Source organism: Crocodylus siamensis, chromosome 13 (assembly GCF_052110815.1).
Source record: "Crocodylus siamensis isolate JL-2025a chromosome 13, ASM5211081v1, whole genome shotgun sequence".
Lineage (NCBI taxonomy): Eukaryota > Metazoa > Chordata > Crocodylia > Crocodylidae > Crocodylus > Crocodylus siamensis.
In genome coordinates this window covers 7,436,385-7,456,782 of record NC_143407.1, presented here as the reverse complement: position 1 = coordinate 7,456,782, position 20,398 = coordinate 7,436,385, and the positions used below count along the sequence as shown (strand labels likewise).

Below are 20,398 nucleotides of genomic sequence, written 5' to 3'. Positions count from 1 at the left end.
CCAGGCTCGCACCGTGCAAACCGCCCTCTTCACACTGGTCCGCACTGGGGGTTGCCTTACTGTGCCCGGGGGTTTTGGTGCATCCCTGCTCCCCCTGGCAGCAGCGGGGCGTGGGTGGCCGCGGCCCCCTGCTTTCCCGGGGCAGGGCTGGCGGGTGTCTGGGGATGTGTCGTGTGGCGCGGAGGTTGGACACGGGTTTCTCTGGGCTGGTTTGGACAGGGCTGATTCTGCCTCCGGCAGGGCTGGGCCTGGAGGTGACCCTGCGGGGCCCGGGCAGCCCCACGGCTCTGCGCCGTGCTACCCCGGCCCGGGCCTGGGGCACCTGCCGCCCTCTGGGGCCCCGGCGCAGACCGAGGAAGAGAAACCCGAAAGCAGCGCAGCCGGGACTGCACCCCGGTGCTGGGGGATCCCAGGGGAAAGACCATCAGGATCCCCTGGACATGCAGCCTGTCCTGGCCCTTTCTCTGGGCTCTCCGCAAGCGCCTGGTCTCCGACGGAAGGGGTTCGGGCACCGGAAGGACAACGACCGATCGATCAGTCCGGGTCGAATCGTATTTACTGCTCTGCCCACGCAGACCCGGTCGCACAAACACCCATGCACGTGCCACCCCCTGCGGCACTGAGCAGAGGTCAAGGCCGGGGGCCACCGAGCCCAGGGCAGCACATCCGGTGGGGGGCAGGGGGCCAGCAGGCCTCACTTCACAAGTGGGGTGGCGTCTGCGCCCAGCCTGGATGCCGTGCTGGGCTCCCTTCATCAGCCCCTTAAAGTGTCCCTGCATCTTCGCCTTCCTGCGGGAAAAAGATGAGGTGCAGGTCAGGGCAATCTGTGGAAGCCCCGTGTTAGGTGTTGGGGGGTGATGGGGCAGGAGTTGGCCATGAGGGCAGTTCCTAGCTTTTCCCAGCGGGGGTGGGGGGGTGTCAAGGCTGCTCCCTGTTGCACTGGTCCCTGCCACGAGGCAGAGCCGGGTCACAAGGACGGCTCAAGGATCCAGGGAAGCTGGGACCCAACCCGGGTCTTGCCATGGCCCCTGACTCCCCTCCCCACAGCCGTGGGCAAGGCCACCCCCCAGGTAAGCATCTGTGCTGTACCTCCTGTTGAGCATGGACCTGTTGAAGGTGCAGTAGGCGTAGGGGTCCAGCTGACCGGCCTTCACGTCGTCTCTGCCTTTCTGCAGCACGCACAGGACAGTAGAGACAGATGCCGGCCTGGCAGGGGCCAGTGCCCCCTTGCCCTGAACTCCAGGACCAACACTGCTGCAGTGATGTGGGCTCGAGGCAGGGGGCAGAGGACCTGGGCAACACAGCCCCATGGTACCTCCCAGGCAAGGGGTTTTTAAGCCTCCGCAGAGGTGCTGGGTGCAAGCTGCAGCCAAGCCTGGGGATGGGGACTGGGCTGTGCCAGTGCTCCTGCTGGTACCTGCCCTGCAGGGTCCTGGCTTCAGGGTCTTGTCTCTCTGCTCAGTCTCAGACTGATGCTGCACTGGGGGTAGGAAGGGATTTCCCGCCGTCAGATTGATCTGAACTGGGGGTTTTGCCTTCCTCTGCAGTGGGGGCACAGCCTCTGCCTGGGCTCTCTGGAGCATCCAAGAACCCCTCCTGGGAGCAGCAGATCATTGGTGGCCGCGGCCCCCCTGCTTTCCCGGGGGCAGGGGTGGGGGTGATGCCTGGGGTTGTGTCTGGGTGACTGTTGTGTGGCTCAGTGGTCGGACATGAGGTTTGCCTGGGCTGGTTTGGACAGGGCTGGTTTTGCCTCTGGCAGGGCTGAGCCTGAATGTGACCCTGCAGGTCCTGGCCAGCCCCACGGCTCTGGGACTGCAACAGCCCCTCACCTACTGCAGCTCCAGGCTGGGGCCCTGAATGTCTGGGCTCTGGGCAGCTGCCTCCTCCTGCACCCGGGGCCCCGGGGCAGGGCATGGATGGCACCACGGCACAGGGGTTGCCCAAGTTGGTGCCCTACCTTGCTGCCCCAGAAGCAGGTGCCATAAGGGGCCCTTACCTTGAATGCGTAGTCCTCCTTGTGTCCTGGCGGCGGATGGATTCTGGAGCCTCATACTGCAACACAAGACTCAGGGCAGGTTAGGTAGGGCCCAGACACCAGGGGGATGGGTGGGGAGCACATCACATCTCAGCAAAGGACAGGGTCCTGCCTGGACAGAGCGGACTGTGCTGGGCCCTGAGTGGGGTGGCCTGGGGCCCGGGGGCCTCGTTAGTCCACAAGCAATAATCAGGATGGGGCAGAGCGTGCGAGCCATGTGCCAGGGGCTGCCCCAGTGACTGCGGCAGCTGGCAGCCAAGAGCTCACGCTGTCCCAGCCACGTGCCCCGGCCACAGAAAGGTATATGTTCTTTGTCACGTACTTGAAATTGTAAACCGCTGCAATCAATAAATGTTCGCATAGAACGGACTGATCTTGTTCAAGCTTTTATGAAATCCCTGTCACTACCTGAAGTCTAGTGTTAAGTCTGGTAACAAGACGGTGAAGGGTTAACAGGGCTGGGGCAAGACACCGTCACAGGGCCAGTGTCTCCCATGGGGCATGAGACCCCAAAGCTCCCCATTCTCTTCTCCCAGGCCCCCCAGCCTCCACCCTCATCTGTCCCCTCTGGGTCTCGGAGGCGCCTTGTGACTCTGGCTGCAGGCAGCTGCCTGGCACACAGCGCGCTGCCTCCACCCGTGGGCCTCAGCCACGCGGATGTTCAGCACACAGCACATGGTAGCACACGGCTGGCAGCAGCACCCACAGCAGCTCGAAGCTCTGGGGAGACCATGCCTGCCACAGCTACGGGTCAGACGCAGGCTCCCCCACTCCCAGGAGTGTCCGAAGGGCCCAAGCCGGATTCAGCCATGCTGCAACTCCCTGCCCATCCCCTACTCACCAACGATTGTGAATGAACTTCAGCTTTCCATGGAAGTGACGCTTCGTGATATTCGGCAGGCCCTGCAAAGCCTCCAGCTGCCAGTACAGGGATTGTCACCCCTGCCATCCCAACACTCACTGCCTCTCCAGTCCCCACGCCCCATTGCTCTCTGCCCACCACACAAGGTGACCCCCACCCTCTGCAGATGGAGCTGATCTCCCCCAGTATCACCATTCCCCCACCCTGGACCCTGCGTTGGTGCTGCCCCCACACCCCACAGCAGGGCAATTCAGCCCTCGCCCCCCTGCTTGGCAGTGGCTGAGCTGGGCGGGTGCAATCCTAGGATGTGCTGCAAGCCAGGGCAGTGCAGCTGCTGAGTTCGGAAGGGAGCCCTCCCCCTGCCTCCCACTACGGGAGCCCAGCTCTGTCCCCCCAGGCCAGACTTACCACGGTGGGGATATGTGGGGCCAGCAACCTGCCATCCAAGAGCAGCAGTGCATCCCAAAGGAAGCCGAGCACAGCCTTGACCACGCAGTGGGCGCGGAAACCCAGCAGCATGCAGACGCTGTGCAGCAGGAACTCTGTCTCATCTGGGCCCAGGTGCTCTATGGGGTAGGCAGTGCCGCTGAGGTCGGCACCCACCCTGGGGACCCTGCCCCCCGTGCAGGCCAGGCCCACACCCAGCTGGGGCTGGTGGGCAGGATGGAGCCCCTCTTACTGGCAGAGGGGCTCTGGCTCTGGTAGGTGCCAAGACAGGCTCTGCCAAGCAAGAGCTCTCCTAGATGGGCCCACAGTACCCCGACATCTGCCCCTCTGCTCCCCCAATGGCACCAGGGGGCTGCAAAGAGCCCCTCTGCCATCCTCAAGGGGCTTCACTCCAGGACCTCCCCCCCCCCCAGGTCTGCCCCAGCCATAGGATCCCGTGCCCTGCAGCGTCCAGGCCCCCAGCCCCCATGCCCCAGCAGCCCAGCCTCACCTTTGAAGTTGAAGAGGAGGCGGGTGAGCACCAGCATGGTGCATTTGATCATGCTGACAGAGCCCTTGAGCCTGGGGGAAACAAGGCACAGGAACCTCTGCATGGCCTCTGTGTGGGGCAGCAGTCAGGTCAGCGAGGGCCATGGCGCCCCCGCGTTGGCTCCTGCCCCGGCAGGTGCCAGGTGGACCCAAGAGCTGCAGCCCAGGCTGCTGCAAGTGACCCACATCCAAGGGAGAGGGTACTGGGAAAGCTCATCACTGGGAGCAGCCTAGGAGAGGCCATGGCCCTACACAGGGTGGGGGGGCTGCAGGGTGCCAGGGGGGCAGTGAGCAGCTTGAGGTAGGGTGGGGGGGTCTAACCTTGTGGGGTGGGGCCAAAGCACAGGAAGGCCTGGCCCATCTTCACCAGCAGCATGGCAGCGTTCTCGCAGAGGCCCAACACCTTGGTGCACAGAATCACCTAGTGGCATCGGCCACGTGCACTTCCCAGCTCTCCCCCAGGCCAGCAGCAGCTCTGAGCACCCAGGGACCTCATCCCCACCCCAGCTGACCCATGGGGGGAGTCCCTGGAGACACAAACCTATCCAAGCCTAGGGCCTCCTGCCCTGAACCGGGAGGTCCCCAGCCCCTCTCCTTCCCAAGGCTTCCCAGGGTGGGAACTCTCACCCTGTGCAGGAAGCGCTGGATGGTGTGGTACAGGGTGCTCAGGGTTGGCTCGTCAGCGTAGGGCACCATGGCCATGATCAGGTCCAGGTTCGATAGCCTGTGCGGGAGCGGGTGAGCCCGTGGCTGGCCTGGGCGCTGATCCCCAGCTGTCCCCCCCGCAGTGCCCAGATACGGGGGTGAGGGGAATGCTGGGAGCCGGCTGGGTTGGGGGCACACTGGGGGCTCCGGCTAGGCAGCGGTGAGTGCAGCCCCTAAGGGGGGGGCGGGGGGAGGCAGCGCCCGGGAGTCACCGTGATGGCACAGATGTTACCTGGTGAACTCTACGATGTGGGGACCTCTCCAGAGCAGCATCTTTTCGACATCCTGAAGGAACCTGCACACCGTCTGTGGAGAGCGAGGGCCAGGCCGGGGGGAGTGACCGGTTAGCTGCAGTGCCAGCTCTCCTGGATGCCCTGAGCCCCCCCAGTCTCCCCTGCTGTGCCTGGTTCTGCCTGTCAGGGCGGGAGCATGAGGGACCCCTGGGTCTCAGCTTGGTCCCTTGCATCTCTTGCTCCGGCACCTTCGGCCCCACTGCAGCCACACTCCCCTTCCCTCCCTGTGGCTCTGCCCAACTTCCACGTGCTTCCACAGCAATCCCAGCCCACGGCTGTGTGGGGCTGGCAGCACCGGGTCCTTCCCCCTGTACCCACAAGGGTGCTCACGGGCCACCCTGCGCTGCCCCCCTCACCTGCCGGTGAGTGATGGTGAGGTAAGTGCGGATGGTGTCCAGCACAGTGTGCTGGTGTGCCCCGTTGCTGTCGGGCTGTCTGTACATGATGAACAAGATGGGCAGGAAGTACTTGGCGAAGTGGCTGACCTCTGCCCGCTCGGCAGCTGGGGATCAAGGGGCAGAGACCGGCGGGGTCTGCACTGGGGCCAGGGCCCTGGCGCCTACCCATGTTCCCCCTCCAGGGCTCCCCTGCGCATGCCAGGCCTGTCCTACAGGAGACAGTGGAGCCCACCTTGGAGAGGGTTTGGGGCAACCATCCCAGCCTCGCTGCCCCCCACCATTCCTCTGCCCCCGGGGCAGGACACCAGCTGCTCTGAGCCTCCCCCTGCCCACCTTACCTGTCTGGCAGCCTCTGGTGATGAGGGTGCACAGGGCATGGCACACAGTGAGGCGCAGGTCAGGGCGCTCGCTGAGAGTCGTGCCCAGGGCGTGCGCCAGCCTGCTGAAGGAGTTCACCACATCCGTGGGACACCTGCAAAACACGGGCAGCAGGGACCACACCTGGAAGGCAAACAGAGACTAACCGTGGAGAAGGGGCCACAAGAGGCCGGCCTCCCAGCACTGACAAGAGGGGGTCCCCCACTGCTCAGCCCAGCTTTCAGTGCTGGAGCCAGGGAGGGTAAAAGGCCCAGAGATTAGGGGTTTCTAGTCTGGGATGGTTTGGACAGGGCTGCCGGCCTCAGGCAGGGGTGTGGCCCCTGTGGGTCCCTGGCAGGCTCTGGGACTACATGAGCGAAAGGCCTGCTAGCAGATATTAGATGGGGAAGACAGGCATGGGGAGTGGAGGGGTCTGTGTCAGAGAGCCCCGAACCTCCCAGCCCTGGAAGCTGCCATGAGAAAGGAGCAGGGGGGAATTCTGGCTAGGCCTGCTTCATCCTGCCCTGCAGCACCTATCCTCTGCCGTGGTGAGAGACAGGACACCGGGCTGCACAGAGCCATGGTAGGTCTCATGTTCCCCAGGGGATCCTGGCACCCACTGCCGCACCCCCTCCACAGTTTCATCAGCTCTGCCGGAGCCTGGAGCTCGGGACCCTGGGCGTGCCTGCTGGCCATGCCGGCGAGCCATTGTTCACCTGCCCCTCTAGCTCGTTGTAGATCTCGGACTTCAGCTTCATCCTGTCTTGAGCTAGCTCCGTGGCTGCAGCAGAAAGAACGAGACGTAAGCCTGGTGGGAGCGGGCTTCAGCATGTGTGCATGGGTATGCCCGTGGGTATGGCAGGGGAAGGGGAGGCAGGCACCCTGGGGGGCAGCAGGGCGAACTCTGCCGTGGAGGGGGGCAGCTGGGCCTAGGAGAGCAAGGGACGTCAGCATCCCTGAGATAGAGAGCCCCAGCTGGGGAGACGAGCTGAGTCCAGCTGGCCCAGCCAGAGCTGCCCAAGGGCCAAGCGTACTCAGCCTGGGGGTGCAGGGGGACAGGGCCAGCAGGACCCCCCGCCCCCTCCACCCAGCAGCACCAGCCTCGCGGTCCAGTGCTGCCTACTTCACCCAGGGGCGGGGAATCCCCACGCAGCCACGGACTGGGCTCGGGCTGCCGGAGCCGAGCCGGAGCCGGCGCTCTCCCTTCTGGTCCCCTCTTACCTCTGCCCTTCAGGGCAGCCGCCAGGGGCAGGAAGTAGCGAATGAAGAAGCCGAGCCGGGCACTGCGGATGTGGTCCTGCAGCACAGGCAGCAGCCAGCTGCGGGAGAAGTCCAGTATCTCCCTGGCAGGAGGGTGCAGGTCAGCCAGGCTGGGCGCAGACAAGCCAGGGCAGGTGCCACAGCACCCAGCTAGGATGAGGCCAACCTTGCCTGAAACCCACAGGTCCCAGCTCCTCATCACTGCAGGCGGGACCCACTGGGGTGGGGAGCACGGAGCAGGGGCTGGCTGGGAAAGGGCAGGAGCCAAGGTGGCTGCACAGAGACCCCTGGAGCCAGAGCCTCGCTAGAGCTGCTCCCCTGCCAGCAGCGCAGAGAGTCTCACCCTCCCTTCAGGCCAGCTGACCCAAAGGCCCTCGTGTTGGGACACAGATCCCAGGGCAGGGAGGGAGGCCGGGGGCCATCACACTGCTCCTGAGCCTCGGCCCCTGGCTGAAGCACTACAGATCTGCGGGCAGAGCCTGCACTGCCCGAGTCCTCAGTGGAAGGGGGATGGGGGGCGGGGAGGGCTGGACTCAGTGCTCAGCCAGCAGCCCGCTCCTGGGGGCTCCTACTGCGGCACGCAAAGAGCCCCTCTGGGATCCCAGAAACTGAGGTGCTCCCCTCTCCCAGCCCGTGCCTGCCCATGCAGGCCCAGGCTCAGCAGCTGTAGGGGGGGGCTGCTTCCCCTCCATGGCTCTCCTCGGCTGCAGAGGCACGAGCCAGGACCTGGCAGCTGCCTGGGACAAAAACCTGGGAGCCTCTGCCTTCCCCACCCTGGGTGAGGCAAGAGCCCTTGCCGGGCCCAGACCTTGCGGCAAGCCCCTACTCACTCCCTGCTCTTGATAGCCAGGGGCACGGCCTCCAACAGCACCTCGGGACCCATGGCGCTCACGGCAGCCCCCACCGCCTTGCCCAGCTCAGTCACATCAGGGAAATCCAGGGACAGACGCAATCTGCACAGGGTCTTCAGGCACTGTGGGGGGAGGAGGGACATGGTCATGGGGTGCCCAACAACTCTCCCATCCTCTCCACACCCCACACGGATGTGGCCAGTGCTGGGGAGCACCAGCCAGCACCATGCCAGGACACAAGCGGAGGCAAAAGCCCCCGCTACCCCTTTCCGTGTCATCAGGGCAGAGCCAGGCCCTGTGCTGGGATCTGGGACCCCCTCACCACGGGTCCACAGTCACTCTGAGGAGCAGGAGGCCACCCCACGCCACCCTGCCCTCGCCCCCTGCGTGGCAGAGGCCACAGCCTGGCCTGGTGCCACGCCACCCACGCAGCCCCCAGGCTGACACAGCCCACTGAACTCCGCCCCGGGAACCCCCAGGGCAGCTTTCATGTGCCCAGGCCCACGCGTGGGCACAGGCCGTTGTGCAGAAAGTGTCATTGCTGCAGCGCACTGCGCAGGGCAGTTACGAGGCCCTGAAACGGACAGCCTCCCTGCCCCAGTCCCAGCCCCTCACCTTCCTCATGATGGGGTGACCCTGCTTCCCGCACGCCTTGAAGAAGACCTGCAGCACCTGCAGCACCGGTGCCCGCACCTTACGGTACTGGTACGTCAGCCCGTCCTCCACCGCCCTGCACGGACAGGAGGCAGGAAACTCAGCGCGGCCCCCAGCGGGGCAGGGAGCAGCTGCCTGACCCAGCCGGGGTGGGTGGGCCAGGTGCACCACGAGAACCGTGGGGGCTTCTCCCAGCTACGAGAGCCTGGACGCAGAGAACACGGGTGGGGGTACCTGAGGCCCCAAAGAGACAGCCCCCCTCCCCGCACCTGAACATCTCGCAGAGAGAGGCAGCAGGGCCGGAGGCAGAGGTGGAGATGGGCCCCAGGTTGGCCATGTGGGGGACCACGCACTTGTTCAGCAGCATCTGTAGGGGCCAGAGGGAGTCAGCCAGACTGGACCCCTCGTGGCCTGTCCCCTGCCCCACTGGCCCACCCTGCTTAGCTCCCCACCCTCCACTGGGGAACAGGCCCTGGAGGCTCCAGCCCCAGCGTGCAGCACTCCACCGTCAGCCCAGGGCACTGGGGGTGGAGACCCTGCCCCGGCCCTGCTGGCTGGGCTCCCAGATGTGCCTGCCGCCCCCGACCCCCATGACCTGGGCCTGGTACCTTGAGGGTCTCTGCGGCAGCTGACGGCACCTGGGGGTGCGGCAACAAGAAGAGGGTCATAGTGGCTGCGAAGAGCCGGGGCAGGTGCTTCCAACACAGCTCCGTCTGCAGCCTGCAACACAGATGGGGCTAACAGAGTCCCTGCCCCTCAACCCCAAGACCCCCAGGCGGACGGGAGTGAGCCTAGTGCTGTCAGCCTGGCACCGCCTACCCCCTCCCGTGGCCACTTCCAGGCTGGACTGGACCAGAACAGCAAGAGCCACTGCCCCGGGACAGGCCAGGACCCCAATTTCCAGCCAGGCCAGCTCCAGGCTCCGAGGCAGGCAGTGGGAGGCGCTGCGTGGCACAGCGTGCATAGAGGGACCCTTCCCGTGCCCCAGCAGGCGCAGGGTCAGGAGCTCGCACCTGCCCAGGTGGATGTGGGCCCTCTCCATGACATCCAGCCAGGTCACCGTGGGCTGCAGATTGCTCTCGCTGGGCAAATAGTCGTACAGCGCCTGTGGCAGGGCAGAGGGTGTGAGCGGGGCCCAGGCATGGCCTCTCCCCCACGGTCCCCCGGCAATGCCCCAACACCACCCCCATGCTCACCTCAATGATCTGGGCATTGAGCTCGACAGGGAGGCAGGTGTGACTGGACTGGGCACTGAAGAGGCAGTGGAAGATCTGCATGGTGGACTTCATTACCAGCTGCAAGGGCCAGGGTGTCAGAGGGTAGGGAGGTGTTGGTGCCAGGCAGTGTCCCGTAGGGCCCCAAGTCCACAAGGCAGGTGCCCTCCCCATCAGGGCAGTCCATCAGGACCCCCTGCACCTCCCAAGCATCCCAGCACCAGGCCCGCTCCTAGCAGAGCCTGCAGCGCAGCCCCATGGCCAGGGATGGGGGGTCCAGCTCTGTCCCAAGCGGCACCTGGGGCTCCCTGCACGTACCCCAACACGTTGCATCCCCTGGCCAGCCCTGGCCTGGGCTCCAAAGGCACAGCATTGGGAGGGGGGTGCTGGTAACAGCCGGTATCTGCCCCCTGCCCTGGACAAGGCCTCACCATTTGCCCAAGGCTCATGACGTGGAGCAAGGTCTCGCAGTAGATACTCATGGTGGCCCTGGGCAGGCAGGGCAGCAGGTCATGCAGCAGTGTCAACACATCCAGGATGGCCACGGCCTCCCTGGTGCCTGGGGGCGGTCAAGTAGGCAGCGAGCGTGTACGAAAGCAGCAGCCCTGGCTCATCCCAGCCACTGCCCCAAATCCCTCCCAGCCACCCGTTCTCCAGCAGGCTCCTAGCCTGGCCCAGCTCCCCTGAGCTGCTGCCCTGGAGTCACGAACTGCCCCAGTGCCATCATACCCCCCAGCCCCTGTTACCCGCCTCCACAGCGTCGTGGTCCCCCCAACCGCCCCGTACCTCCAGCCCTACTGATCTCCTGCGCGCAGAACTTGACAGTGACACGCACGGCCCGGCGGTACGCGGGGGACATGACCTCAAACAGCACGGACGAGATGCCGCACCGCGCCGCCTTCTGCACCTGTGGGGGCGGGGAGCGGGGCAGGACAACGCCCAGGGCCAGGAGCCTGCTAGCCCAGGCTTAGCGCTGCCGGGGCATGGCAGGGACCAGGCCTGCAGGGAGGCTCCAGGCGGCGCCGGGGCTGAGCTGACGCAGGGGCCATGGGACAAGGGGACTCACCTGGGGCTCAGTGTGGAGCGTGAAGCTGAGCAGGTGTTGGTAGGCCTGCCGCATGACAAGTTTGTTCCAGGGAACCAGTTTCCGCAGCAGCGTGGCCAGGCAAGAGAGGACCTGTTGGGGAGACCCAGGGGGTTGCTGGCACAGGGCCCGCAGAGCCAGCGCGGCACGAGACCCGACCCTCACCCCCAGCAGCCTGCACGTGCCCTCCTCCCACCACCCTCAGGCCTCTGCCCGGGCACCAGCAGGGTGAACGCCCAGCGCCCCCCAGTGCAATAAGCTGCGCTACACCTTGTCGTGGCAGCATCTGGGGGGGCTGACACCCCCTGCTGCCAGCCCCCACCCCCAGCTCAGGAGGGCACAACGGGCCCCACAGCACCCAGAGGGGAGCCCCAGGCCAGCCAGGCCCGAGGAAAGGGCTTTGAGGTCCTAGGGTAGCTCTCGCTGCCCTCCCACCCAGGGCCGCTCACCGAGCACAGGGCAGAGCTGGAGCTGCTGCAAGCCAGAGAGGCCAGGATGCTCCTGAAGGTTTTTGAGGTGTCCAAGAACCATCTCCTCAGCATGGGTGCTGGGACCCTGGTGGAGACAGGGGCATTGGCATGGCCATGGGGGTCAGGGGCATGGGAACAGGCAGCGCTCAGAGCTGTCTGCTCCCCCCAGCCCTCGGGCCCTCCCCCCGCTGCTGCCTTTGCCCAGCGCGGCATCCCCTGCTCTGCCCCACAAAGCCCAGGACAGCGCTGCCCCGGGCAGGCGACGCGAACGGGGGCACTCACCGTTCCAGCACCAGGCTGAGCGGCTCGGCGGCGGCAGCCAGCGACTCTGGGCACCCCGTGGTCCTCACCACGTTCGTCTGGAGACGGGACACGGGTGAGCGAGGCCTCCTGGGCACAGGTGCACAGCCCAGTCTCAGGGCAGCCCAAGCCGGGAGCAGGGGGATCTGCCTCTGGCCAAAGCCCGCCAGCTGCCCTGAGCCTGCCGAGGTGAGGTGGGGGGCACTGGGAGCTGCTCCCTGACCCCCCTGTGCCAGGTGGAGCAGAAAGCAGCCCCCACCCCACAGCTGCACCTGCCCGGGCCCTGTGACCAAGGCACCTGGGGATGCTGCAGGCTGCAGCTGAGCACTCCAGCCCTCGGGGCAGCCCAGAACCCCCCCAGGCAAGGCCAGCCCTTGGGGGGGACAACTAGCAGGGGGCATGGCTGCCCTGGCCTAGCACCGACGCAGGACACCTACCTGGACATGGGCTTTGGGGACCCTGGGCACTTCCCGGAGCTCAGGCCTCGGCAGCTCCTCGTGGCTGAGCTGGGTGGGGAGCGCCATGCCCCCGTGCCCAGCCCAGGTCCGTGACCCCTGAGCCGCCCAGCCCAGCCCTGCTGGGCCGCGGGCACTCACCAGCACAGCAAAGTAGTTGGTCACTCCCTCAATGCAGTCCTCAGCGCGGATCTCTTTTGGGACAGCCGCCAACACCCTGCGGAGCTGCGGGCACGGAGCGGGGAGGGAAGCTCAGGCCTGGCCCCAGCCTGATCCATGAACACACCCCAGCCTGCAGGCTGCGGCACCTGCAGCCACTCAAGGGGGGAAGCCCTTGGCCCCAGCAGAGAGCACCCCAAGCAGGGGCCTGAGAGCACCCCCTTCTCCACAGCCCCAGCCCCAGCCCCAGCCACCTCCTCATGCTCAGTGGAGCTGCTGGGCCCACACAAGCACGGCAGCCGCCAGAAGGTGACTTTGGTGTAGTAGCTTGGGCCGCTCAGGAAGGTGACCAAGGACCTATCAGTCTGGGCCTCGCAACCATCCTGCTCCTCCATGCGGGGCTGGGCAACCTCGCCCACCCTCAGAAAGCCTGACTGCAGTTCATCAGGCAGCTTCGCAGCATCCATGGCCAAGTCGCTCTTCTCTGCCAAACAAACGGACAGACAGACACAGGGGTCGGCGCTGGAAGCACAGCAGGAGGGCAGTCACCTGGCAAGGCTGGGAGATCTCTGCCCGCCCCAGGCTGGCTGACTCCTGAGCCTTGCCCTCCTTCCCCACCATGCCCTCTTATGTTCCCCTGCAGGGGAGCAGGCCCCAGGCCCTGTTACTGATCAGCCGGCGGTCCCCAAGCGTCTCCTTGCAAGGTGCCTCGTCTCCCTGGGGCCGCAGCACTGGCAGCCAGGACCTCGCGTGGGATGAGCCACAACAAAATGCCTGGAGGCAGCCGGGGACACAGCCCTGCCCGATGGAAAAGGCACTGCCTTGGATGGGTTCCCTGGGAGAAAGGTCCCTGCCCCTGGTCTCCAGCAGCCCTGGGGTCAGTGCCCTCGACACAGCCTGGTTTATGCTTCCGTGACTCAAAGCTCAAGCCAGGGAAGTCTGTCTGGGGGCTGGGGGCTGTCACTGCTGAAGTTCGAGCCAGAGCCCCCACTGCCACCCCCAGGGGGTCAGGGGCAGGACTGTGGCACCAAGCCCCTTCGCAGTGGGGTCTGAACCCAGAGCATGCCGGTGCTGCTGCTTTTGCACGTCCAAGATACTGTCCTGTCCATGCCCCAAGATAATGTCCTGTCCCTCTCCCCCACACGGCGGCAGCAGAAGGGCCAGGACCCCTGTGCTGGGCTCTGCACCCCCTGCACCAGCCCCAGCGAGAACCAGGCTCCCAGGGGCCTGTGCACCCCCTCCTCTGTACGCACCGCCTGCGTTCTTGCTTGCCAGATGCAATTTGTGTTTTAACACAGTCAAATGCCATGCCAGCTGGCCAAGGAGGGGGCATGGCCAAGTGATCTGCCCAGCTCCTGGCTCCGAGTGCAGGGGGACAGGGCCGGGGAGGAGAGACGGCTGATGAGGGTTTCCCCGTCCCCAGAGAGCCCCCAGCTGGGAGCCCCCTTCAGGGGCCTGGACTGAGGAGGGGGCATGGCTAGAGGACCAGCTCCAGGCACAGGGAAAGAAGGAGAAACACCCCATGGGGGGCTTCCCTCCTCCCCCTTCCCCAGCATGTCTACCAGGCTGGAGGCTGAAGAGGGGCAGCTGGGGAAACTGCCCTCTCCTGGCTCTGTGCTGGCCCGGTGCCCCGCTCCTGGTGTGGGCCACTGCTGGGTCCCCCGTCACGTTTGAAAAGCTAATGTCAGTGCACTGCAAAGATCAGGTGAGCCCTGGGACTTTTTCATGGGTAACTGGTGCCACCCAAGTCTCGGGGGGGGGGCAACCAGATCACTGACGGGGGTAGGGACCCCTAGCAGCCGATTGCCAAGCCAGACATCGTCAGCGGTGAAACCAGAAGCGCACTTCTGCCGGCACTTCCAGTTTTGCGGCTGGAGTTTCCAGGGGGTGCACGGCCGGTCTCAGGGGACGCATGTGCACACCTACGCGTCACCAATGGGCTTTTCGACTGTCTGCATGTCAGCGCAAATTGCTTAACAGGGTCCCCCACCGACTCCTAAGTTGCTCAGGTCATCGGTGGGACCGAAGAAAGCCCATTAACAAAATCAGGTTCGCTTCAGTCAGTCCTTGTGCAAAGGAAAGGCGAACCATCAAGCTCCCTTCCTTGTGCTTCCCTCGATTAATAAGTCTCTCAATAAACTGTATAGTCCTCAAGTTCAACTGGCCCCGCTGATCTGCCCAGGTCCCTTCCAGCCTTACAATCTAAGGATCAGTCCCCCCAGGTTGTTAGCCCACCCTCGCACCCCGCGTCGGGGCTGGGGACCCCCCTGGCATAGAGGCTTTTCCTTCTACCACCCCCCACCCCGTACGTCAGGGGAAAGTCCCAGCTATCCAACAACAGAAAAACACATCAGACAGAAACGAAAGCGATTTTGCAAGGCGACAGGCCCCTTTTAAAGACTCACAGGCCAATGTAACAGAGGCTGCCTGCTCTCTTCACACTCTGCCACCTCCCAGCTTTCTTCCTGGCACCACTGGCTTGGACAGATGATTCGTCAGCCACCCTGGCCTGGGGGGCTGCTCGCTCCTCTGATGGCAAAGGGGATGCTCTAGCTCCTCTTCTACGTGCCAGGGCAGCTTTGGTCCTGCCCTGTCCCAGACGGAGAGTTTTCAGGCTCCCCGGACAAGGAGCGAGCAGGAACTCAGAGCCTCCAGCCACTCCCGAAGCATTTCCCCTCCTACCGAAATGAAAACCACTTTCTTTTGTATGCCTTTTTTTTTTTGGAATGATCCTTTTTTTAGCAACAGTTCTGCAGCTCTTCTTACCTTCTTCCCCAACAAAGGCAAACATCGTATAAATACTAGTGAATTGCCCATCAAGAATGACAGAGGAATTTCAAAGAACAAAAACAAACAGGTTTTACTTTTTCTATTAAATAAATTTAATATTTATCAAACTTGAATAACAGAGGCTGAACATTTTGAAGATACCAGTCCCTCCCTCCGCTTGCTCTCACCCTCCTGGGGTGCCTCTTTGCTAGGCAAGGGCAGATGAGCTCCGCGCCTTGCAGCAGCTGCCCACGCCCCGGGGCTTCCTTCGTGCCACCCCCAGCTCCGTCCTTCCCTGCTCGGGGCTTGGGATGGGGCCACCGCTGCCCACCCACTGCCTTGTGCCTCTGCCCGGCTCCTGCTTTTCCTCAGCTGGCCCCTCCCTCTGCCCTCTCCTCTTGGGAGGAGCTCAGTAGAAACAGCCCCGGCCCCTGACTTTTTTCCCCCAAGTAGGGATCATCCTGACATGGCCACTAAACAAATGCTAAGGTTTAGCAAAGAAATTTCTCTGAAGACACACGCACTCTCTCTCTTGCAGTTTTCAAGGTATTCGCGTTTAAAGAGCGTTATGGACCGACAGACACAGACTGTGCCCTTTATATAGAGATTTTCAGCTCCTCCCTCCATTGCACAAATTAACGGACTGACCTCCTACTTCAGCAGCACCTGCATTCAACCGTACAGCAGTTTGGACCTGGGGATATTCCTTCCACCCAGACCAGCTTCCCCAGATGAAAATGTTGGGGGCTGGGGAACTGTGACATTTTACTACATGTATTTAGGTGCAAAGTGAATCAATCACCTGCCAACATCCTATTATTGTGACAATGGCAAAGAATGAATTTCTGCAAACCCGGAACAAGAAACTTTACTGAAATAATCAGAACGGCGTTATCGCCAAAGTCTCTCTGTGTTTCTGTTTCACTACAAAGCTTCTGCCCAGACCTTTTCCCAGTCTCCTACTTGCCTGGATTCCAGCTACATAGCTCAAGAAACCGCATGCATATCCTTCCCGCGGTCTGCACCAAGACCAGATGCCAGACTAACGTGGGAAATACCATACAGACAGCGCAAAATGTCCAGGCATGTAAAAATAGATTCAAACATGGGAACATTTCTGCAAAAGGCTGTGTAAGACCCCTTCCAGCTCTGCACCCCAAACTCCTTACCCCTTCCACCGTAGCAGCACCACGAGAAGAGAGAGCAAAGCTGCAATCATTTCACACAAAACCAGGATGTCCAGAACGACATTAATCAAAGTGCCCACAGCTATGGAGAGAAGACAGCTGTTAAGTTCCTGCATACCACCGTCAGCAGCGTGGGCAATAAATAAGCAGGAGCATTAGAACTGCTCGTTTACAAATGTCATTTTGACCTACCAGCAGACACGGTTCTTTGGGTGAATCTGATATCTTTTATTAGACCAACTGAAATAGTTGGAAAACCATTGTTGAGCAAGCTTTCAGGTTCAAAAACCCTTTGTCAGGCTCAGGAAGTTTCAGCAGTCGGTGTGTGCTCTTCCTGGAAGGAAGGAAAAGTAAAGAAGCCTACTTTTGTCCTATTGGCACCAATGAAACCTGACAGGACAAGTCCCTAGTTATGCCTTTTTCAGGGGAGTCGCGTAGTCAAGAGAGAAGGAGAGTGGCACTACACGCAATGGTTTTACCTGCCTGAGTCAGGGACAGTTCAGCCGCAAAGGATGCTGCATGCCCATGGACTGACATGGAGGAAACAAAGCATGAAATGGAGTGTGGCTGGTGTCTGTTACAGAACAGCAAAACCTGTGAAACGGGACCAGCTCCTCTAAACCTTTGTCTATGAAGCGTAGGGGAAAAAAAGCTGACTCTTCTGCGGATTTCAGTGAGTGACATACCGGGACTTCCAAGATGCCAACCCTAAAACGTCTAAAAGCTGCAGGTTAGAATCTGCCAACTCATCAATGCTCCTCCAACAGGAAGGGAATCGGTATCAGCCTTTACAGTGATAGATAAGAGGACCTGATGTCAGAACTAAAACTTAGTTACGTGCAGGTGGTCAAGGCTCGATTACATTTGTCACGTGCCAACAGAAATAAGTCTAACCCAGTAATGCAGCTAACAAGATGCTTTAGAGGGCCAGTTTCACAGCCTCAAATACAATTATGAGCTGAATCAATTCTGTGAAAGAACTAAAACAGACAAATCGAAATGATAATCAGCAACTGTCTAAGGATGTTGTAGAACGTGCCCGAAATCACAGTCGCAGAGTCAAGAGAGCCCATGATGGCTAGAAACAGGTTAGACTTAGCATGCAAGTACAAGCTGCAGTAAAATACATATTTAACAAATACACAAAAAAGGGGGAATTTGGCAGCTGTGAAATTAGTAGCCATGAACATGTAAGAAACAAAGTAGTCAGGAAATTGGTTAGGGAAGCAAAAAAAACTACAAAAAGAGAAACTCCAGGCTCACAAAATGTGGAGTTTTCAAAGTATATCAACAAGAAAAAAAATCCTATCATATTGACTTCTTATAACAGGGACGTGTTAGAACGATCAGTAATAACATAGAAGAGATAGGATATTCAACAAATAATTCTCTTGTATTTTTGGCAATATATATTAACACCTTTATGACAGAGGTAATTTCCATTCTGAAAGTAAACAGAGGTACTGAAACGAGGATGATTTTAGAACCGAATCAATTCATTTTAAGGTAGAGCTTGATGCATAAATAAATGGGATTATGCAACATGGTTATCCGTGACATTTGGGATTGGATTCGATGACCCGGGAGGTGTCTCATGCTCCAGTATTCCTATAGTGATGTTGAAGATTCCTACAGGATGCCCAACTACTTACAGGCGATCAGGACTTATAGTAGAGATGATATCTTTTATTAGACCAACAAGATTTTTGCAAAAATAAAGAAAGAAAATCTTTAATTGCAAGCTTTCAGGGACAAACACCCTTCATCAGGCATTGGAGAAAAGATTGTAAAAGTTCTCCTGAGTAGAAATGAAAGTTCATATTTCATAGGATTTCACAGAGGAGCCAATAGATGGAAAAATCCTCTGGGCAGGTAGTTCATAGCCTCTCACCTCCTGTGAGGATCTGCCATGACCCAGATTGCCTCGAAACAAAGGCAGGAGCAGGATCTCAGGTTTCAGGTGGTCGCAGTTGCTTCCTGCTTGGGAAAATATGAAAATGTCATTCTTTAAAAATTGGCTAAAATTCAATATTTTCCAGGCATCAGGTATCCAGGTTGTAGCCATATTGGTCTAGAGGGAAAAGGCAGTCAGGACTCGTAGTAGAGATGTTATCTTTTTATTAGACCAACAAGATTTTTGCAAAAAAAAAGTCTTCAGCTGCAAGCTTTTGGGCACAAACACCCATCATCAGGCATTGGAGAAAAGATTATAAAAGTTTTCCTGGATAGAAATGAAAGTTCATATTTCACAGAGGAGTCAATAGATGGAAAACTCCTCTGGGCAGTCTGAAAGCTTGCAATGAAATATATATATTTTTTGCAAATATCTTACAGCGATGTTGAAATATTTGCCACACAAAGTATCTCAGGAGGATGCCAAACCGCTGATGCTAAAAGTTGATCATGTTTATGTAAAATAATGTGCATCTGAGAGTTTGTAAGAGTTGGCCAAGGATCTCTTTGGAGTCGGGAGATGATTTTCAACAAGTCTTGGAACATTGAGGAACTGCCAGAATATATGAAGAAAGCTCATGGCAATATTTTAAAAAGATAACAAGAGGACTCTTGTAGCTATAAGCCTACCACCATGACTTCATTCCTGGGCAAAATAACAGGACAGCTAGTATGGGACATGATTACTAACACATTGAAGGAGGGCAGTACAATTAATGGCAGTCAACATGGTCGGGGGCAGCAGGGCACACCCTATGAGGAGAGGCGACGGGACCTGAACCTGTTCAGCCTCCACAAGAGAAGGCCGAGGGCGGATCTGGTGGCCTGTTACAAACTAGTCAGGGGGGACCAGCAGGCACTGGGGGAGTCCCTGTTCCCCGGGAGCACCGCCAGGAGTGACCAGGAATAGCGGTCACGAGCTGGCAGAGGGGAGATTCAGACTAGACATCAGGAGGCGCGACTTCACGGTCAGAGTGGATCTGGAACCAACTTCCAAGAGAAGTGGTGCTGGCTCCTACCCTGGGGGTGGTCGTTAAGAGGAGGTTAGATGAACACCTTGCTGGGGTCGTTTGACCCCAGTACTCTTCCCTGCCATGGCAGGGGTTCGGACTAGATGAGCTGCTCAGGTCCCTTCCGACCCTACGAACTGTGAAACTATGAACCATAGGCTTATGGAAAATAGATCAGACAAATTAACTTGCTGTGTTTTTTTTATAAAAACTAAAATTTGGCTGTAAAAGTCGTAACATAATGCATGCTGATGCAAGGCATTTGAGTTTGTACCACACAATCGCTCTATTATCAGACCAGAACAATACAAAAGGCCTCCAAACATGAGCAGTTTCAGCTTGTGGTAGATGTCACTGCAAACCAGAGGTTGGAGGTGAAGGAGAATGGAAGCAAGTCTGCAGGTACTCCAGAGCCTGTCCCCAGCAGGAGGGCCACAGGCATGCCAAGAGGTATTAGCCTGGAAGTCTAAGCCAAGCAAAGCTGGAGGTTGGGGTCATGAGACGGCCAGACAGGAGCCAGCCTCCCTGCCCCAAAGTCCAGACAATAGGACCAGGCATCAAACATTTGATGCAGCAGAGAAGGGGCCCAAGGGGCATTTGGAGGGGTGACCAGACCGACACAGCCAGCTAGGACGGCTCAGAAGAGCAGGGACTGGGAATGAGCTGGCAGCACCTCTAACCAAACCAGCTAGAGGAGGGAGTGGGTTATGGTTAAAGCACAAGACTAAAGCACCAATGGTTAAAGCTCTGGACATGGGTTGGAGGAAATCCTTGCCTGACCAGCACCACGTTCCTCAACTCTGGTCTGTGGGTCATGGTGTGCACTCTCCTCATGTTGCAGAGGCCATTGCTGGCAGGCAGAAAATGTAGTTTCAAGGCTGGTTCCTCCAAGAATTCAAGCTTGTGGGTTTTTCAAGAGGACAGGGCTCGCTCTAGAGCCCCAGATGGTGGCTGGTCCAATTCCTCCTTCAGACTCGGAGCCTGCCTACCCAGGAGAATGCTTCAGTGCTGTAACTATGCAAGGCCACCACCTCTCTGGGTAACCTGTTCTAGTGCTTCACCACCCTCCTAGCGAGAAAGTTTTCCCTACCGTCTAACCTAAACTTCCCTCGCTGCAACTTGAGCCCATTGCTTATCGTTGTTTATCCTGCCGACGGCCTCGGCACTCCAAAGCTCCATGGTTTTGCAGTTCAACCGTGGACCGGCCAAAGTCCCCCCCTTCATGACTGCCTTCAGCAACAGGGTTGCCAGGATGGTTATCTGCAGAGTTGTCACCTAGAATGGAGCCCCGAGACAGGAGAGGAGCGTCACAGACCCTTGGTTATTGAAACCAAAACAGCTGGTTGTCCGTCCCTCCCACCCTCCCGAAACACAGACATGGCTACACATCCCTACCACCCCCCACTT

General features: G+C 59.9%; 2 protein-coding genes across 7 annotated transcripts; both read right to left on the bottom strand.

Moving 5' to 3' along the window:
• Window positions 1–23: 23 nt before the first annotated feature.
• LOC149853811 (uncharacterized) lies at window positions 24–2,951 on the bottom strand. 2 transcript variants are annotated; one of them, XM_090025955.1, is made up of 4 exons: window positions 2,877–2,951; window positions 1,997–2,052; window positions 1,090–1,475; window positions 24–789 (listed from the first exon to the last, which is right to left on the bottom strand). In XM_090025955.1, the coding sequence occupies exons 3-4, from the start codon at window positions 1,308–1,310 to the stop codon at window positions 57–59; spliced, it is 954 nt and encodes a 317-aa protein (XP_089882081.1). In that variant the 5' UTR covers window positions 1,311–1,475; window positions 1,997–2,052; window positions 2,877–2,951; the 3' UTR covers window positions 24–56. The 2 variants fall into 2 exon arrangements, with proteins under 2 accessions (XP_089882081.1, XP_089882080.1); XM_090025954.1 differs by lacking the exon at window positions 2,877–2,951 and having other exon boundaries at window positions 1,090–1,480; window positions 1,997–2,862.
• A 360-nt stretch (window positions 2,952–3,311) lies between these two features.
• LOC149853810 (RRP12-like protein) lies at window positions 3,312–14,740 on the bottom strand. Of its 5 annotated transcripts, none has more exons than XM_090025948.1 (23): window positions 14,478–14,740; window positions 12,327–12,556; window positions 11,896–12,138; window positions 11,441–11,517; window positions 11,138–11,243; window positions 10,671–10,781; window positions 10,391–10,511; window positions 10,036–10,163; window positions 9,587–9,685; window positions 9,404–9,495; window positions 8,999–9,110; window positions 8,660–8,757; window positions 8,352–8,466; window positions 7,716–7,858; window positions 6,847–6,968; window positions 6,342–6,406; window positions 5,607–5,769; window positions 5,227–5,372; window positions 4,810–4,883; window positions 4,500–4,596; window positions 4,194–4,275; window positions 3,835–3,905; window positions 3,327–3,463 (listed from the first exon to the last, which is right to left on the bottom strand). In XM_090025948.1, exons 2-22 carry the CDS (start codon window positions 12,537–12,539, stop codon window positions 3,883–3,885), a joined length of 2,430 nt encoding a protein of 809 aa, XP_089882074.1. In that variant the 5' UTR covers window positions 12,540–12,556; window positions 14,478–14,740; the 3' UTR covers window positions 3,327–3,463; window positions 3,835–3,882. The 5 variants fall into 5 exon arrangements, with proteins under 5 accessions (XP_089882075.1, XP_089882074.1, XP_089882078.1 ...); XM_090025952.1 differs by having other exon boundaries at window positions 12,055–12,138; XM_090025949.1 differs by lacking the exon at window positions 4,194–4,275 and having other exon boundaries at window positions 3,312–3,463.
• Between the last annotated feature and the right edge of the window lie 5,658 nt (window positions 14,741–20,398).

What these genes read in the sequence shown, in the direction of transcription:
- LOC149853811 (XM_090025954.1), bottom strand. Translation starts at nt 2,051, where the DNA reads ATGAGGCTCCAGAATCCATCCGCCGCCAGGACACAAGGAGGACTACGC. An exon ending in AGGAGGACTACGCATTCAAG is followed by an intron (nt 1,481 to 1,996) that starts GTAAGGGCCCCT and finishes TCCTACCCCCAG; the next exon opens with TGCAGCATCAGTCTGAGACT. An exon ending in AGGTCCATGCTCAACAGGAG is followed by an intron (nt 790 to 1,089) that starts GTACAGCACAGA and finishes TTTTTCCCGCAG; the next exon opens with GAAGGCGAAGATGCAGGGAC.
- LOC149853810 (XM_090025948.1), bottom strand. Translation starts at nt 12,539, where the DNA reads ATGGATGCTGCGAAGCTGCCTGATGAACTGCAGTCAGGCTTTCTGAGG. An exon ending in CACCAGAGGCTGCCAGACAG is followed by an intron (nt 5,373 to 5,606) that starts GTAAGGTGGGCA and finishes CTTGATCCCCAG; the next exon opens with CTGCCGAGCGGGCAGAGGTC. An exon ending in CACATCGTAGAGTTCACCAG is followed by an intron (nt 4,597 to 4,809) that starts GTAACATCTGTG and finishes GCTCCCGCACAG; the next exon opens with GCTATCGAACCTGGACCTGA.